General features: G+C 44.3%; 1 protein-coding gene, 1 non-coding gene and 1 pseudogene across 2 annotated transcripts; 2 read left to right on the top strand and 1 right to left on the bottom strand.

Moving 5' to 3' along the window:
- Positions 1–1298: 1298 nt before the first annotated feature.
- LOC139392832 (sodium-coupled monocarboxylate transporter 1-like) lies at positions 1299–9200 on the bottom strand. Its single transcript, XM_071141119.1, has 15 exons — positions 8850–9200; positions 8290–8355; positions 8119–8170; positions 7928–7995; positions 7572–7726; positions 7273–7413; positions 5469–5598; positions 4270–4358; positions 3888–3997; positions 2566–2633; positions 2385–2471; positions 2046–2260; positions 1730–1833; positions 1548–1636; positions 1299–1453 (listed from the first exon to the last, which is right to left on the bottom strand). The coding sequence occupies exons 1-15, from the start codon at positions 9198–9200 to the stop codon at positions 1331–1333; spliced, it is 1848 nt and encodes a 615-aa protein (XP_070997220.1). The 3' UTR covers positions 1299–1330.
- A 5619-nt stretch (positions 9201–14819) lies between these two features.
- On the top strand, positions 14820–19453 carry LOC139392919 (small subunit processome component 20 homolog; annotated as a pseudogene).
- On the top strand, positions 18037–18164 carry LOC139393351 (small nucleolar RNA ACA64). Its single transcript, XR_011629782.1, has one exon. It is a non-coding gene; the product is annotated as a small nucleolar RNA ACA64 (small nucleolar RNA).
- Positions 19454–19736: the final 283 nt, after the last annotated feature.

Genomic DNA, 19736 nt, shown 5'->3' with positions numbered 1-19736 from the left:
TGTAAGGTCCCTCAGTCCAGCAGTGAATTTCAAACACAGATTCAACCACAAAGACGGTTTACCAATGCCTCACAAAGAAGGGGACCTATTGGTATGAAAAAAAAAAATCTGACATTGAATATCCCTTTGAGCATGATGAAGTTTTTAATTACACTTTGGAGGGTGTATCAGTACACCCAGTCAGTACAAAGATAAAGGTGTCCTTCCTAACTCAGTTGCCGGAGAGGAAGGAAACCGCTCAGGGATTTCACCATGAGGCCAGTGGTGACTTTAAACGGTTTAAACCTGAGTTTAAAAGCTATGATAAGAGAAAACCGAGGATGGATCAGCAACATTGTAGTTACTCCACAATACTAACCTAATTGAAATAGTGAAAAGCAGGAAGCCTGTACAGAATAAAATGTTTTTTTTTTAAATGCATCCTGTTTGTAACAAGGTACTAAAGTAATACTGCAAAAAAATGTGGCACAGCAATTCACTTTTTGTCCTGAATACAAAGAGTTATGTTTGGGGAAAATCCAGTAGAACACGTTACTGAGTACAACTCTCCATATTTTCAAGCATAATGGTGGCTGCATCATGTTATGGATATGCTTGTAATCAATAAAGACTGGGGAGTTTTTCAGTATAACAAATAAATGACACAGGGAAAATCCTAGAGGAAAACCTGGTTCAGTCTGCTTTCCACCAGACACTGGGAGATTAATTCACCTTTCAGCAGGACAATAACCTAAAAACAAGGCCAAATCTACACTGGAGTTGCTTACCAAGAAGACAGTGAATGTTCCTAAGTGGCCGAGTTACAGTTTGACTTAAATCTGCTTGAAAATCTATGGCAAGACTTGGTGGTCTAGCAATGATCAACAACCAATTTGACAGAGCTTGAAGAACCGCAAAAATAATAATTGGCAAATATTGTACAATCCGGACGTGCAATGCTCTTAGAGATTTACCCTGAAAGACACACAGCTGTAATCCCTAGGTGATTCTAAAATGTATTGACTCAGGTGTGTGAATACTTATGTAAATTAGATATTTCTGTATTTAATTTTCAAAAATGTTGCTAACTTTTCAAAAAACAAGTTTTTACTTTGTCATTGTGAGGTATTGTGTGTAGATGGTTGAGGATTTTGGGGGGGAATTCAGGCTGTAACAAAAAGTGTGGAATAAAATACTTTCTGTAGGCACTGTGTATAGAAATATGAGGATTTAGATGAGATATTGATACAATCTGTCAAGACATTCATGAGTCACGTGAAAAACAGCGGCACTGCGGAGGGAGAAGTATGAGAAGAAAGAGCAACTGTTAAGTCATGGTTTTATCAGTATGTTATGTAGGAAGACTGCTCTTTGTGAAATCCAACTCGTGGACATTGCAGAAGCCGGGGTTATTTTTTCCACATTTGTTCTCTCTGTTTTTTGTGAGGTCCAGCTTTCCTGCTCGTCTCATGGCCTAGGTATGGATGAGAGCTAAATTAATACAGGAAAGTGGTTGAAAGAGAGAGAACGTCTTGGAGGTTATTTATTGAAACACTCATATCACTTACCCTTTCTTTAAAGAGCTTGTAAAAGCAAAATAACATTGTATCTTCTTTCATCAAAGACACCCTTGGTTCCAACTTCAACTTCATACCCCCTGGAAAGAGACACATTTTAGTGTGAAAAACATGTTAATTAGACACAACATGTAATATGGTAAGAAGCAACACTACCATTTGGGGAAGAGTACCTGAAAGTAGACTGACCAACAGTCCAACAGCCAGTGTTGTAAGTGACCCAATAGGACTGAAGTAGAGATAAGACAGGGAGTACCAGTTATCAGCCAGGAAGGGTCTGTAGGGGAGACAAACATAGTGGCATCCAACAGTTATAACATTGCATATATTGTTTACAGCTGATGCAGTTCGCTATTCTAACATGACAAAATGATTCCTGTTCTACAGTACATTTCTAATTATTTTAACTGTGCCCATATCAATATACTTGTTCCCTACCGAAAAAGTCGGTCCTGTCCTTAACCAAAGAAACTGAAGCCCACAACGTACCTCTCTGCTGTATTTTGCTGTAGTACTGTAGTGTATAGGCTTGGTTCTGTTGGGGATGTGGTCCAGTTGAACGCATCGGCTGCGGTTGTGAAGTTACAGCCATGTGTGGTCAGACCCAGAGGCCTACTCTGCTCTGGTAGAGGAGGGTAAAACAGGGCCCCTATCCCCACCCACAGAGACATAACCAGCCCAGAGAGCAGACCAGCCAAGCCCCCCTGCAGCACAGAACACACAAAAATAACACATCAGCACTTCAACATAAACGTTCAGTGAGATTAGCTAACAGTTAGATTGGTTGCATTCTTATAATCCTGCTTTTGTTAAAGAGACTGTACTGACTGTGGCATTGGCGTATGGACAGAGGATCCCCAGTGAGAAGAGACCCAGTAAAGGCCCCCCGATGATCCCAAAGATACTGATAGCTGCCTACATGGGGAGACAGAGACATATTTTTAGATTTGCATACCTCAACACAACATATTTATGTAGAAGGACATACTCCTTTTGTTGTATCGCATACCTGCAGCAGACTTCCCATTAGTGAGGCTATGCCAGCCATTCCAATACAGAGAGCCCCATACAGAAAGCCTAGAATGGTGCATAGGGATAGCAGTTAAAATCATGATAAATCATGGTTTATTAATTTCTAATATCAGCAAGAATATATCAATAAGAACATAAATATATCATCAAACATGAATATAGCTCTCTGAGTTCTGTGGTAAATGCAAATGTCACATCTGCTCCTGCTATGCCCTCTGGTGTTCATCCAGTGTCTTCTTGACCTGCAGTTACTCCCCCTGTACACTCTCTCCCTCTTCATGGTTGGAGACAGGTGTGCTGGAGTCAGAGCAGATCCCTACCAGCTGCAACTCGTTCCATAATCAAGACCTCTACAAATATTCAGTCCTGCCACTTCTGCTCTGCCAGATTGTAATCTCTGCTCAGTCAGTTCATGATTCTAGCCATTTATGATTAGACAAGATCCTGTTACTCTGTTGTGCCTGTTTCCCTGCCTGACATTGTTTATCCTCTCAATCAAATGTATTTATATAGCCCTTCTTACATCAGCTGATATCTCAAAGTGCTGTACAGAAACTCAGCCTAAAACCCCAAACAGCAAGCAATGCAGTTGTAGAAGCACGGTGGCTAGGAAAAACTCCCTAGAAAGGCCAAAACCTAGGAAGAAACCTAGAGAGGAACCAGGCTATGAGGGGTGGCCAGTCCTCTTCTGGCTGTGCCGGGTGGAGATTATAACAGAACATGGCCAAGAAGTTCAAATGTTCATAAATGACCAGCATGGTCAAATAATAATAATCACAGTAGTTGTCGAGGGTGCAGCAAGTCAGCACCTCAGGAGTAAATGTCAGTTGGCTTTTCATAGACGATCATTAAGAGTATCTCTACCGCTCCTGCTGTCTCTAGAGAGTTGAAAACTCTCATTGCAGTTTACCTCTGGCTCCTGTCTCCCGTTCCACATTTCACCACCCAACTACCTTGCTCTGGATTTTACTCTCCACCACTACCTTGGATTCCCCTCGGGACCTGTTTACCCTGTTCTACTCAGCTAAGTCCAACCTCCGTCTCCACATTTTGTTTTTCTGCAACTCATCCGAGCTTCCCCGGATCTGCACTCCATATCTCCCTGTGTAACAATGAATATTTTGGTTCATTCATCCCTGTTTCCTCATCTGAGTCTGCTCTTGGGTTCCCCTGTGTCGCTCTGCTTAACAGCAAAGACACGTAAATCAAATCAAATCAAATTTTATTTGTCACATACACATGGTTAGCAGATGTTAATGCGAGTGTAGCGAAATGCATGTATTGATATTATACACTCACTAAGGCCTTTAGAGGTCCAGGACAGGTGTTTCTCTGACATGTGTATGTACGGCTTGATCAGGTCTTCAATAGTCACGGCAGCCAGAGCATTGACACTGGACGATACCGTACTGTGGACAAGAGAGAGCAAATATAGTGCTATTATTTACCCAGAAATATAACATACAGTGTGCGTGAGTGCTATGGAAATAGTCATCTTTGTGCCCCACCATAGGCTGCGAGTGACCTTGAGATATTGAATGCAGCACAAATAGTAACAAAAGGACACTTAATCTAGTAGACATATAACATAAGGTTACATATTAACATTATAAACAGTAGCTATAATCAAAAGTAAGATCATGTTTGACACACAGTATAAGTATTAGATGGGAATAGTCACCTTAGGGTCCCACTGTAGGCTGCAGCCACAAACAATCCTGGCAGTCCAGGGTAGTCTCTCAGGATGTCCATCACCATATATGGCATCAGCTGTACAGAGAAAAAGGGCATGGTCAATGGTCAGTGACTATCTGAGTGGTACCCCTGGGTTTGGGTTATTTGAGATATTTTCCTGGGAACAATCTGGATGTATGGCCAATGCGGGGGAAAAAATGTTTAAGGTGGTTACACCTAGTGGCTGTTAATGTTATCAGTTGAAACTGATTTAAAAAAATATATCCGGAAAGTGGCAGTCTGGCAGAATAGTAATATTGACAGTTGTGGTAGCTGAATCAGAATCCTTTAGGTAACATTGATAAATTAGATGTTTTTTCAATTTTCATAAGTATGCTTATGTGGGAAAAAGTTACTTGGGCCCCAGAGAGGAGAGAGGTCAGGCTTGTCTTCATATGTAAACGTATCTTTTAAACCATGTGAAGGGATGATTGAGGGGGAACCAATTATCTCTTCGCTCCACAATGTCTGTGTGCCAGTTACTCCCTACTTTTCCCATTGGGGAGAGGAGGATGGCAGTGTCTGGAACCATTGTATGTTCCCTCTGAGGTTACCCTTATCTTGACCTAGAGGCTCACTCTTCTCTCCGGGAGCTTGTCCAGTAGGGGTTGTATTTTTGATGGGAGTGTCTAGAATTGACAATTGATATATGCCATTGGATGAGGTAATGTTTTGGTTCTAAGTGGTACCAAGAACGAGATAAGAACTTCGGTTTAGGAGACTAAACTGAACGATAATGTACAGCCAAGGCTGTCTGGCTATGTGTGTCTTGGCTATAAATGATACTAGGAACTGTTTTGTAAGCACTCTCAGAGAATTCATTTATAGACACTGAATTGATCTGAGAGTCACAGGGCTATGGTGAAGCTCATGTAATTAAAGATGGACTTTATGATAACTTTATGACTTTATGATAATCTTGTTCTGGAGGCAGCTCTGCAGAGGGGTCACTACCTGGCACAACCACAAAATCTGTCATAAAATCTTAACCCTAACATTAACCACACTTCTAACCCTAATACCTAACCCTAACCTGGCCCAATCTAGCAGTAATTGCTCAGTTCTGCCTCCAGGACAAGACTCATCCCAATAAACGTCAACCTGCGGTCTTTATTAAAGTGTTATTTCCTGGTTCGTGTCCTCAACCTGATCTGGCGCTGACACCATGCCTGCTGTCCAGGGGTCACAGTGGTTATAGACGGAGTACAGACACAGCCCCGCAAACACAGAACACAGCATGATGATCCACAATCCTAATAGGTTAATGTAGAGAGACCTGGTAAGAGAATACAGGGAGAGAGAGAGAGAGAGAGAGAGAGAGAGAGAGAAGAGTGACAGAAAGAGGGGATAGAGAGGGAAAGGAGAGAAAGAGAATGGGGAGAGAGAGTTTGTGTTATCAGAAAGATGAATAGGCTACAACTTTCCCATCGTTTATCAGTGCAATTTTGGCGGTCAACTATCTGAAAAGGTTTGAGAGGGTTTATCTAATGTTCCTTTGTTACATTTTAGCTAATCTTGCTCTGGCTAGTATTAGTTGTTGATATTGTTGTTGTTGATGTACATAACTGCATAACTACCTTTCATTGTTGTTTGATCAATAAGACTGTAGGGTCCCAAATATAAGAGGACTCCTGTGGGGTTTACATATTTGCAGAAATCCATTCAGGTGTATTTTGTGGGTTTGGCGAATGCGTTCTAGCTAACAAAAAAAGTTGCGCTGTTGCAACTGCCTGTAACACCAGTGGTGTAAAGTACTTAAGTGGAAATACTTTAAATTACTAGTTAAGTAGTGTTTTGGGGTATCTGTACTTTGCTATTTATATTGTTTGACTACTTTTACTTTTACTTCAGTACATTCCTAAAGAAAATAATGTACTTTTTACACCAAACATTTTCCATGACACGCAAAAGTACTCGTTACATTTGGAATGCTTAGCAGGACAGGAAAATGGTCCAATTCACATCCCTGGTCATCCCTACTGCCTCTGGTCTGGTGGACTCACTAAACACAAATGTGTTTTGTTGTTGTAAATTACATCTGTTGGAGTTTGTCCCTAGCTATCCCTAAATTAAAAAACAAGACAATAGTACCATCTGGTTTACTTTTGATACTTAAGTATATTTATAACCAAATACTTTCAGACTTTTACTCAAATGGCTTGTTTGTTTACAGCCCTAGCATAGCTCTGATTTGCTATAGCGCACCGGTCTGTGTAGACTTGGACGAGACAGACGTTTATATTCAATTTTATTTACCGCAGTGTCTATTAATTGTCCAAATGCTCGCCCACTTTCACACATTTTTTTGTGCTTTTTACCCCTAATTGGTAGTTACAGTCTTGTCCCATCGCTGCAACTCCCGTACTGACTCGGGAGAGGCGAAGGCCGAGAACCATGCGTCCTCCAAAACACGGCTTCTTTAAACACTGCTTGCTTACCCAGAAGACAGCTGCAATGTGTCAGAGGAAACATCGTCCAGCTGGCAAACGAAGTCAGCTTGTAGGCGCCCAGACCGCCACAAGGAGTTGGCAGAGCGCGATGGGACAAGGAAATCCCGGCTGGCCAAACCCTCCCCTAACCCAGATGACGCTGGGCCAATTGGGCACCGCTTCATGGGTCACCCGGTCATGGCCGGCTGTGACACAGCCTGGGATCGAACCCGGGTCTGTAGTGATGCCTCAGACCACTGTGCCAGTCAGGAGGCCACACTATAGAATTTTCATAAATGCCTTACTATACGTCATTCCCAAACATTCTAAGAATTTATGAACATTAAAATAACCATATGTTAGTGCTCGCTTGCCAGATTTTTTGTGTGTGTCAAATATCAACACATTTTAATAAGATTTCATGTTTCTAAAATGCTGTCAGTTCCACTTTAAACACTGGGGCAAAACAGGAATTAGATCTTCATGCTCTACTCTATGCTTCCAGGAAGATGATGACTCACATTTTGGCGTGAGTCAGGGATTTGCAAGAGATGTATCTCTGAACCTGGGCTTGGTTGATCCCATAGATACTGGTCCAGACAAATGTGCCTCCAAATGTGATTGTCCAGAAGGTGTGCCTCCTCAGTGGACTAGCATCAAAGCTATAAAGGAGAGACAGGGACAGAGAGCGAGAGAGAAAGAGAGAGAGATTAAGGCATTTGCAATGTCTTATATTTTGCGCCAACATACTGCACAAAGTCCAGGTGCAGACTCTTCTCCTACTCTTTTACATCTATAATCTACATGACAATCTACTCACTCCCAGAAGTTGAGTCGTCCTCCGAGCTCTGCGTGGTTGAGGATGTTGGAGACTCCTCCCTGCAGGACCACGGCTCTGATGATGACAGACAGGAAGCCTGCCACCATGATGCCCACCTGCAACACGTCTGTCCACACCACTGCCTTCAGACCGCCCTGTCACAATACACACCACAGCCGTGTTACATACATGGTTTAAAGGTCACCACAAAGGTCACCACAGTGCTACACAAATCAAGTCTCAATCTAACCTCCATCTGTATCTCCCTTATATCAGGGAGTAAATGTAGATAAAATAAATGTCATATAAAATTATGTTTACAGCATTATTTATTGACATCACTGCCTGTCCAGTACCATAGTGCAGTAAAACGTGCAAACCACTCCTGTTGAAATGACAGCACCCCAGAGATCCATCCCAGTCACTGGAGAGAGGAGGAAAAAGAGAGAGAGAGGGACATCATTTAGCAGAGGAGTGGTTTCAAGTGCACTCAATGTCGATGGGGCACGAAATGAAATTCTTTCATGACTTTTAGAGACTACTGCACCTTGGTTTAATGCCAGAGCTGGAGCATAAATGACTATTCCTGTGTAGAGTATCTGTGAGACAGAGAGACATAACACGTGTCTCTTATAACCACCTGTAGCACAAGGGTTGTTCTCATATATTCATGTAATTCATAATATGGAGTGGGAGAGTGTTGTGATAAGGAACTCACAGTCTGAACAATGAACATCACTGTCCCTAACAGACGTGTGGCTCTGTTGAACCGTATCTCCAGATACTGCAGAATGATGACCATGAGGAGAAAAAAAGAAATAGGACACTTTTCTGTTACATTTCCCATGGACAGGACAAGGACATTAGTTCATGTGTGATGCCCAAAAGACAAAGCAAAGAGTACAGTCAGTAACACGGACCCATATTTTAGCTGTTTGAATCACAATCAGCATCTCAACAAGACTAAGGAATGGACAGGTGCAGAGATATTAAGCAATGGAGCCGTGACTACTATGATTTTACCTGTAACAGCAGTCTGTTTGTTTTATAGAAAGATTACAAAATTAGGTCAGTATTTTATTTCCTGAATAGATTGCATTTGTCAATTGGTCACTTTGAACAATACTTTGTGACCCCCAATATATTAATTTCAGGGATTTAGAATTGCTTAGAATGTGCATTGCAATTCATCTGGCTAATCTCTACCAAACATGTTATACAATTTCTGTTGAATTGAATAGAACACAAATCAACTCAACAGGGTGGATTGATTCTAACCTCATAGGTACTTGTGATGCCCAGCCTGTAGAAGACAGGGAGGAAGACCTCTGAGCTGACCACCACCACCAGCACATAGGAGAGGCTGAAGAGGCCGTAGCTTGCCCCGTATCGGTACACCTCGGCTGGGGTGGCCAGCACTGTGATAGCCGACATGAAGCTGGCAGTCAGGGACAGAGCCACAGGTACGGCTGTCATACTCTGGCCCCCCATCAGAAACTCTCTGGAGCTGCTATGGCCCCTTCCGACGATGGCATAGTACACCCCGATGGCTGCAGACACCAGCAGCATCAGAGCAAAGACTGCATAGTCCGCAGCCACAAAGGATCCAATCACTGGAGAGGCTGCCATTGCAGCCTTCTGATTGTGAGGTATAGGCGACTGTACTCACTGGAAGATTGTCCTATTCCACAACTTCCCTTGTGGTTTCTGTTATTGGAATGCAATAAACGGCAGAGAATAGCTCGCAGTAGGCTGCTGTGTGTTCAGATAGAATGATGTCCTTGTCCATATGTCCTTGTCACAGACAGGATATGAGCTGAAACAGGATAGCAGTGAGCTCTGAAGTCTTCAGTGTGCCTGTGTGTTTCTCAAAGACATTACTAGCAGGTAGCAGTGAGCACACCTCTCCAACTCTCCACGAAATCAAGAGCTGGGATTGTTCTGTTGGCTGAACCGATAAGTACCCCTGTCATCAGCCCTACCCTGGTACACACGGACACACAGAGAGGCATACCCATGTATCGCACACACTTCTGAAAAAATGTTGGACCCCAGAGAAAATATAGCTATCTTTAACTAGTTAGTACATGTATGGACCAGAGGAGGTTGGTGGCACCTTAATTGGGGAGGACAGGCTTGTGGTAATGGCTGGAGCAGCATAGTTGAAATGGTAGCAAATACTGTTAGGTGGAATTTGATTTGCTCTGTTGCACCCATTATTATGAGCCGTCCTCCCCTCAGGAGCAGACACTGGTATGGACACTGACTGAGCTGTTATTGAGAAACCAAAGTATCCAGAAAGTCATCCTTGAAGTTACGAGGAGCCTGGGCGCGAACCCAGGGACTCTGATGGCACAGCTGGCGCTGCAGTACAGCGCCCTTAACCACTGCGCCACCCGGGAGGCCCTTACATTGTTGTACACATATGAATCCTGGATTACACACACACACACATATATATATATATATATATATATATATATATATATATATATATATATATATATATATATATATATATATATATATATATATATATATATATATATTTTTTTTTAGATATATCAGAATAAGAGACACGTCAAAAATGAAGATCAAGTCGTCGTCTCATAAATCTGAGAACACATTCATGTTGTTGGGAAACTGCAGCACAGCTGTTAGCATAGGTAGCGACGACTGCTTATCTATTGCATTTAACAAATATTTGTTAATATGCATAGCTATCTCGTATGCCTTGTTTTCGTAATGTCTGAACAGTTTCAAGTTAAACACGTTTTCCTGTTGCTACGTTGAATGAACCAACAAGCATAGCTGCTTGGATATGTTAAATATCATATGTAGCCTAGCTAGCGAGTCATTTCATACCGTATCGCTCACTGTAACGTTAGTAGACCACAGAAAGTAGCTAACTCTTGATCGTTTGTTTTACAGTTTCTGTAATAACATATTAACACATGTAATAACGCATTCACTGACTGTTGTCTGCCTGTGGCCTAACCATGCAATTTTGGCTTGCACTCTGTGTTATACCCTCCCCCTCTCTCTGTTTTCTGTATATACTAACTGCACTGGAATCCCCCCGCACTGGTGGCTGACTAAGATAACGTACACACTGAAACCCATAAATACACGCACACTCAAAACCCTTCGGGAGGGGCTCCAAAGACAAAGAACTCTGTCGAGAACCAATGGGATACTGACACCAGGCTGGAGAGGACTGTCTATCACCTACAAGCAACCTACCAGAAGCCAGGACTACCAGAATCTACCTACGTCATTTCAATGTATAAATGAACTGCACAATATGTTTTAGGCTCTCTTCTTCCGATAGTTCCCTAAGAGCTGGACGAATGGGGGCCGTGCAGCACGTTTTGCCAGATATCATTACGCTTGAATAAACGGCCTTTACTATACCGTATCCGCCTTGTCCAGAGTCTCATCTTGGTCTCGTTTCTCATGTAACTAATCATCAACATTTCTCACGTTTGCTGAACGGCTTGTCAATATCGATGTCATCTATTGCATTGACAGAACTGAGAGTTATAATGAAGCTCTGAGACTGCAGATCCCCTATTTAACGTGTTAAATATTATGTTTTTGTCGTTAAAGGTCGCACTCACATCGGCTACTCGCGTCAATTCACTCTCACCTGTTCTCGCTATATGCCCATTTAGCTTGCATATCAACTGCATGCTCAATTAAACTTACTTATCTGACCCGTTATCAGCCTATCTACCTAAACAGCAGGTAGTCTCCGTCAGTGTACTGCTATCAGTGTGTGACTGTGTGTCTTTTCAGTTGCTGTGCCACCAGGACCAGCAGATTCAGAGGGCAGCATTGGAGTGTGTTCTGAGCTACAAAGACCCCAACGTCCTCCCCTACAAGTAAGTCTGCTCTCCGGGTTATTTCTGAACGACACTGTCACTCAACATCTCATCTTAACTCTTGTTTTAACATACCTTCAGTCCTTTTACAGTGTGCCAGGCATAGAACGTACTTTCCACTATCACCATTTAACATTTTTGTTCAGATGATTGGAGTAAGAGTAAGGGATACTATTCGTTATGGACTCCCGGTCTCTCAATGGGAGTCATTGTTACCAGTACTGATAGAGATCGGAGTCATCACTGAGCTGGAATGTTAACCTCCCCCAAGGAACCACAGATCTGACAGGAGTTCCTATATTCACTTATTAAACTATCCATTTACTTTAAATTTCTCATCTAACAGGAGTTGTGATGTTCTGTTATTTCATTTCCCGTAATGTACCACTGACCTAGTTCACAGAATCACTCTGGAGACCCTGTGTAGACCCTGTGTAGACCCTGTGTAGACCCTGCGGAGACCCTGTGGAGACCCTGTGTAGACCCTGTGGAGACCCTGTGAACAATGTTGCTCTGCTGCCTCTTTGAAGCTGTCCAGGCCGATAGGCTCATAGAGTTGCTAATATATCAGGATTCAATATCTGGTGGCCATTTGATACACTGTCTTTCAGTGTTTGATGTGATACAGAAACATACATTTTTATTACTATATCTGACATGTCCTGTGCTTCTGGACCTACAGTCCTGGACCTACAGTCCTGGACCTACAGTCCTGCGTTATTGAACGTCTCTGACTGCTGTGCTGACTGTTGTGTTCAGGGAGAATCTGGAGAGGCTGCTGGATGACAAACACTTCAAGGATGAGATCGTTCACTTCAACATCTCAGAGGAGCAGGCCGTGGTGGACGCCTCACACAGGGCACAGCTTGTCCCACTGCTTATGAGGTGTGTGTTTGTGATTACTCGTGTGTGTATGTGTGTTGCATCTTCAAGTGAACTTAAACGTGTAGCCTATATATGTGTCACCTTTACTACTCCAATATAACCAACCCATCCCCCCTATCCTCTAACCTAACCTCTGTAGGGTTCTGTTTGGGCCGATGCGCAGTAAGACTGGCAGTAAGTTCCAGGGCCAGTCTGGCGCTGTGCAGCGTTCCTCCATCGTGCTGAGGTTTCTGGCAGGATGCCAGTCTGAGGAGCTGAGCATGTTCATTGACCTCCTGCTGGAGCCCGTCTGCCACCACGGACAAGGTAGGGCGCCCTCCGTCATGTGATATAAAACCTGTATGGGAGGGGAGTGTTTCTCGTCTTATTCTTCACTGTATGGCTCTGTTGCCCTCTGTCTCATCGGTCTATTCTGCCATTATAGTGTGTGTGTGTGTGTGTGTGTGTGTGTGTGTGTGTGTGTGTGTGTGTGTGTGTGTGTGTGTGTGTGTGTGTGTGTGGAGTGGACTTGTGTTTGTTTTAAAAGTACGACATGTGAACCTTGGACCCACTCTCTCTGTATTTTTTCTTGCCTCCCTCTCTAACACCCTCCCTCTCTAACACCCTCCCTCTCTAACACCCTCCCTCTCTAACACCCTTCCTCTCTAACACCCTCCCTCTCTAACACCCTCCCTCCACCCTTCCTCTCTAACACCCTCACTCTCTAACACCCTCCCTCTACCCTTCCTCTCTAACACCCTCCCTCCATCCTTCCTCTCTAACACCCTTCCTCTCTAACACCCTCACTCTCTAACACCCTCCCTCTACCCTTCCTCTCTAACACCCTCCCTCCATCCTTCCTCTCTAACACCCTCCCTCTCTAACACCCTCCCTCCACCCTCCCTGTCTAACACCCTCCCTCTACCCTTCCTCTCTAACACCCTCCCTCCATCCTTCCTCTCTAACACCCTCCCTCTCTAACACCTTCCCTCCACCCTTCCTCTCTAACACCCTCCCTCTCTAACACCCTCCCTCTCTAACACCCTCCCTCCACCCTCCCTCTCTAACACCCTCCCTCTACCCTTCCTCTCTAACACCGGCAGTACAGCCTGCTGAACATAGTCAACACAGTCATCAGTAAACTGGGCCACCTCATCCACACACACCTGCCCAGGGTGCTGCAGATCCTACTGTGTGTCACCGCCTTCATCGCCACCATTCTCAACCAGAGAGAACAGGTATATACACACAGCCGGAGGGTCTCACTGTCTCACATAGGGTTAGTCTTGAGGAACCTGCTGTACATGTGTTGGACCAGGGGAGGTATGTGGAGGCTGCTGGATGAGTAGGAGTGCCGATTTACAATCAGTTTTGCCTTTTAGATCACAATGAATATGATTATATGGACAGGGGGCGACCTGATCCTAGATCATCGCTCCTACTCAGAGAACCTTGATAATAAGCTCCTGGTGTGTCTTGAGAAAAAAGTTTAGTAAAATTCCAAGTCAGCAGTGGTCTTGGGCAGGAGCTGCAGTGTAGCCATTGTGGCTTTATGCTGCAGCTGTATTGCTCCTCTGAAGAACCTGAGGCGCCTGGGGGTCCTGAGGATCCAGGACTTCTTTGATGGCTTCGACTCGTACAGCTTCACCCCAGATGAGCTCGATGCCGTCTTCCAGGCTATTGTCTGGCCCCAGGTCTGCCGTCTGCCAACAGAGAGCCCCTACTCCCCCACCCCCCTCCTCAAACTCATCCACATCTGGAGCAAGAATGCCAGGTAAGCTTATCAAACAGTCTTTGTGTTGAGACTTCAGCTACACTAAGGCCTTTTCACAATGAGATCAGTAAATTAATGGGAGAATGTTTCTGGCAACAATCCAGTTTCCAGTGGGGAACTAGGAGGAATTTGCCATGACTCAGTGGTAGGTGACAGATTCAACCCGCACATATTGCGCCACAAATGTGGTTTCTGCTCTTCATTTATTTGACGAGTTGTGGAAATAATTTCCTCTTCAAAGGAATTTTAACAGTAATGTAATTTCATCCATTAAGTGAATTCAACTTTCTTCCTTCCTGTGTTGTAGATTGGATACATGTTCCTGGCAGACAACGCCACCTTGTGTCTGCCTGCTGTTCTTACACGTCTGGCTGCAGTGGGTCGGGGAGACAGTACCGTACACCATACTGGACGCAGTCAGGAAAGGACTAAGGAGCAAGACTGAGGTTAATATATATATATATATATATATATATATATATATATATATACATACACACACACACACACACACACACACACACACACAGTTTAGCCTGGCACGGGGCAACTTGGATGGTAGCCTTACAGCCGGCGCTCTTCAAATGAGTCAGGAAGCGTGGTGTTCAGCCCAGTGCTTAATGTTTTTCTTCTCAGATCCACCGTAGAGGTCGCGCTCTGAGGAAGTTCGCCAAGCAGCTGACGGTTGTGATGTCATCACGTTCCCTCCAGAACATGCCCTAGGCCATGACTACCCTCTTCGACGAGAAGATGTTCAAGGTTAGTTACACAACACACTGAATAATGTTATCTTTCATTCTGGTGTGTGTGTGTGTGTGTGTGTGTGTGTGTGTGTGTGTGTGTGTGTGTGTGTGTGTGTATGTGTGTGTGTAACCTGTGATTCTCTCTGTCCTGGAGAATGAAGGTATGACGTCAGCCTCAGTAGAGGTGATAGGAGCGGTGTGTAGGAGACGAACCTGGTCTAAATACCTCTACTACCTTCAACACTTTGTTCACATACTGCAGACTGAACAGAAACTGGCTGTCAGGTAGGTGTCTGTGTGTATCAGAGGGTGATATATATGTTTGTTTTCCACTAGTACTGTTGTCTCACACCTGTGTCCATCCACAGTCTGTTGGTGACTGTTCTAGAGGCGTTCCACTTTGACCATGACACTCTGGAGAGAGAAATGGAGGCTGCTAAGACCAGGGCCAAAGAGGGTGAGTGGACACCGGTGACCAAGAGGTCCCAGTGAAGTAGAATATGATTTCCATACCAAGTGTGTGTGATATATTGATTGACGTCGCCTCTTTCTGTTTAGTTGTGAGCACCGTTGTTGATGACGACGGTGATGAGGAAGAGGAGGCGGCAGCTGTCGAATCAGAGGAGAGTGACACTGAGGAAGCCATGGAAACTGAAACCGTCAACAGCGGCACGAAAACAACCACCATGGAAACGGTCAAGGTTGTTACTATGGAAACGGACACCGCTGAGGGCGTTGCTATGGAAACTCATACTGCCAATGAAATACAACTCATACTGCTCTCCTGGTCTCGGAGAGTCTGCCCCTCATCACCAAGAGGAACGGGCATGTACACGCACACACACTGTATGCATGCTCCCTTTTCCTTGCACTGTGTCTCACTCACTTACTGAGTCTCAGGCATTTGATGGTGTGTCTTTGATGGCGTGTCTTTATTGTTTGTGTGTAGGGACAAAAAAAAGTCCCAGGCCCCCCCGGACCTTCGTCTGCCCCCTCCCAGCTGTATCCTCTTGCCCCCCACCCCAAAGAGAGGGGGACTTAAAGCCCCGTCAGCAGCCGCACCAACATGCACATCCTAGTGGACACTGGACTCCGGGTAAACCAACCTAGCTACCCTCCCTAAAACTTTCAGGAACTTTCTCACAGGTTGACTATAAGATGAAATGGTGTTTTGCGGCAAGCCAACAGTCCCGTGAATAGATAGTAACCAATGGCTGAATAGTGGTTTACTGTTGATTCATCTGTGGTCAGTTGAATGTTGGCTGACTGTTGTCACTCTGTCTCTGTCCAGCTGCTCCATATGAGTCTGAAGAAGTCCAAGGTCAACTCCTCTGAGGCCTCTGCTCTTGAGATGCTGGATCCCTTCTTGAAGACACACAAGATAACTGAGACGCAGCTGCAAGTGCTGCTGGGATACGCTGAGGAGGACATTTATGACCAATCACGTCAGGCGACAGCCTTCGGCCTGCTACAGGTAGCTAACACCCTCCCTCTTCACCTGAGACCATATTTTATTGCTACACCTAATACATCAGACCCCAGCATTTTATACCTTCATTTAACCAGATGTATTTGCTTTCAAAGTGTATAATGAAATTCTTAGTCTGTTCTCCTCCTGTAATATGTACTATATCCTCTCTATCGCCACCTACAGGCCATCCTGTCCAGGAAGCTGGTAGTACCATCTCTGGTAGGAGCTGATGAAGACAGTGGCCAAGCTATCTGTTGCCGGGCAGAACGGCATGATCAGAGTCCAGTGCAGACATGTACGGTTTTTATATACATTTTTAAACCTGTATTTTACCGTTTGTATTTTATTTTTGAAGGTGTCTTGTAAAAAGTTATTTGAGTGTTTCTGTTATTTTCACCAGAAGTATATCCTGGATTATCCTCTGGGGAAGAAACTGAGATCACATCTGGATTTTATCGTGGCCCAGCTCAGGTAGGATATATTTGTGTTTAAAGGGATTCGTTGTTTTAGATGTAAGTCGATTGTTTGTGACTTTTGATACTAAAATCTCTCTTTGTGTTAGTTATGAGTTTGACACAGGAAGAGAGGCTTCTCTGGAGCTGATGGCCTATATCTTCCAGACCTTCCCTCGGGTATCCACAACAATCCTCCTGACACACACACATCCCATAACTACTTGAGTTCGACTCGCAGTAACTCTGGTCGCTTTCTATACCCACTGCTCCTGGTTGAAGTTGGCTATAGAAACAGATCCCACATACTAACCATTTAGAGGGAATAAACTCAAAACTGACCTTAGATCAGTTTGTTTGGGGACAACCTAATTCTACTCCTGTGTGTAACTGATTCGTCTCTGTCCTGGAACCTGCTGCTGCAGCACAGTGGGTTGTTATTCGTCCCTCTGGCCATGGTTAACGATGACTCGGCTCGCTGTAAGAAGATGGCCGCCGTGGCTATCAAATCACTGCTGAGTCAACTGGACCAGAAACACCAGAACACTCTTTTCACCCTGGTCAACACTTGGCTGTCTGGAGACAAAATATGGACGCACGGACAGACACACATGCAGACACACACACACACTAGTCTTAATTGTCTTTCTCTATGCATCTAATAAAGCAATGTAAATGTCTGATGAAGTGCAAATAAAGGAAAGGAGAGAAATCCACTCGAGACTATTGAGATGCACCCCATGTCCTCCTGCTGTGACCTCTGACCCCTACCCTCAGGTGTCTCTGCGTCGTCTGGGGGCCCAGGTGTGTGGGCTGTTTGTGGAGGTAGAGGGGGTTCGGTTTGGCCTCCGCTTAGATGCCCTGCTGCCCCTCATCGAGAAAGAGATCAACCCCGACAACTTTGAAGACGTGAGTCGAACATGAAGTATTTTACAAATCAAACTTTTAAGATATAAACTATGTGGAAAGTTATACTTTCAAAAGCATTATCTCAGCAGGATGTTTTATATCACCTGTGCTAACGGCTGCTCTATATCTGTGTGTCTGTCAGATTGAGGAGGAGAAGGCAGCAGACAGACTGCTGTTCAGTTACCTGACCCTGGTCACCAAACTCACCAAGGACTGTAGCCTACTGGAGCTCAGCAAGCCTCAAGACCCACTCACTAACATCCTGGGTAAGACACTACCTCTAGCCTGGCACCACATCTGTTTGTGCTGTCTTTCCTATGGTCGGAGCGCTGGTTGTAGATCAACCATGACGTAATTATCAGATGGGCCTGGTCTGAAAATCACCTTCGGCATCTCCGTTGTCTGGGGTGAGATAAATAGTCCTAAAGTACTGTGGTACGTTAAGCTTATTGCCTGCTCTGTATAGCAGTGTGATTAAACCCATGTGCCTACACTTGTTCTATGGGTTGATGATACAGTCTAGAACTATAGATCTACATCATGGATCATTGAATGTAATATTTTACCCTCTAAACGGCTGGCTTCCCCTTGGTGTAACGGAGCAATGTGTTTTCCCCTCCACCAGGTCATGTTGAGACACACCTGCACTACCCTCACTGTTGGGTGTGGCTGACCGCCTCTCAACTGTTTGCTGCCCACCGGCCAGACCAGCTGGTTGCCCGCTGGAGAGAGATTAAATAGAGCACTAATTGAATGTATCTCTGTGTTGTACTCCCCAGACCCCATCCTGAAAAACCTGTTGAAGAAGCAGGTGGGGCTGCAGACCTTCTCTCTGGCCTTCTCAGCCGTTCAGAAGGATGCCTCACAGAGGGTGGCCCACCGCACGAAACACAAGGCTATGCAGGTATGTACTCTATGGCAGGGGTCTTTTTGGGTCCGGGGACCCCTTTTTGTGACAGCAAATTCATAATCAGAACACATCTCGAGGGAGAAAAAAATAGCATACATGCACTGAATTCGACAGTGCATGTTTGAACGAAGTCTCAGGCCCTGGAAAGGAAAACTTTACAGGCCCGTCTCTTGGCACAGAGGGAGAGTTTTGCAGTTTTCAAGCTCATTACCTGCAATTCAACAAATTTTGTCGTGTGGCAGACTTTTTGTTACAGCTTTAAAGCTAATATCCTGCAATTCTACACGAGGATGAGAGAAAACATACTTTTAAAACGTAAATCACAGCAGGGATACGGAACTCAGTCGGCGTCTCAATTTACTGTTGCGAGGTAGAATACACATGGTGCAATTCTGAAATTTGGTTGTGCATCAGCAGTTTTCCTCTCATGTCATCAACATTTGCCTATTATGTATGCAGACCCACAAGCAACTGCAGCCCATCATGAGTTCAGATTTTTGTTGTGGCCCCCACCCCATAAAAGTTGCCTATTCTTGTTTAACAAAAAATATTACTTATTAAAAATATAACATTGGTGGATACTAATATCCCTGGTAGCCCCCCAGGCCCATGAACATAAATATTACATTGTATTACACCCTCAAATTATTCCACAGATTCCTTGGCCAAAATTAATTTACATATTTTCAGATCTGTTGTCTGAGAACCCTGCTCTATGTGGCCAAACTGGTAAATCATTGAGTTAGTGATGTTATGACACATGTTATCACACTAACCTTTTATTCTGCTCTCAGGCGGTGGTTAACCCTGACATCGCAGCCAGGAAGAAACACAAAAAAACAGATCGAGGCCAAGAAAGAAGATTGAGTTTCTGAGGCCTGGCTACAGAGCCAAGAGACAGAGGAACTCACTCAAGGACTTGGCTATGGTGAAATTATATTATCCATTTTCTAGCAAGGACGGATGAGAAGACCAGGCAATCATATCCTGCTTAATGCAGGAGCTGACAGTCACCTCTGTATGAATTCTCAGTCAAGGATTTGAGAAGTCCAAGATTGTCTAAGAGGTTTACACACACACACAACTTTTTCAATTAAATACTATATTGTGCTGCTTTCTTTGAACAATCTTATTGGAAAAGTATCAGTGGTCCTGTTG

The sequence above is a fragment of the Oncorhynchus clarkii genome, chromosome 33 (genome assembly GCF_045791955.1).
Source record: "Oncorhynchus clarkii lewisi isolate Uvic-CL-2024 chromosome 33, UVic_Ocla_1.0, whole genome shotgun sequence".
NCBI classification, from domain to species: Eukaryota; Metazoa; Chordata; class Actinopteri; order Salmoniformes; family Salmonidae; genus Oncorhynchus; species Oncorhynchus clarkii.
Note: the sequence above shows the minus strand (reverse complement) of the source record. Positions and strands in the feature narration are given on the sequence as shown.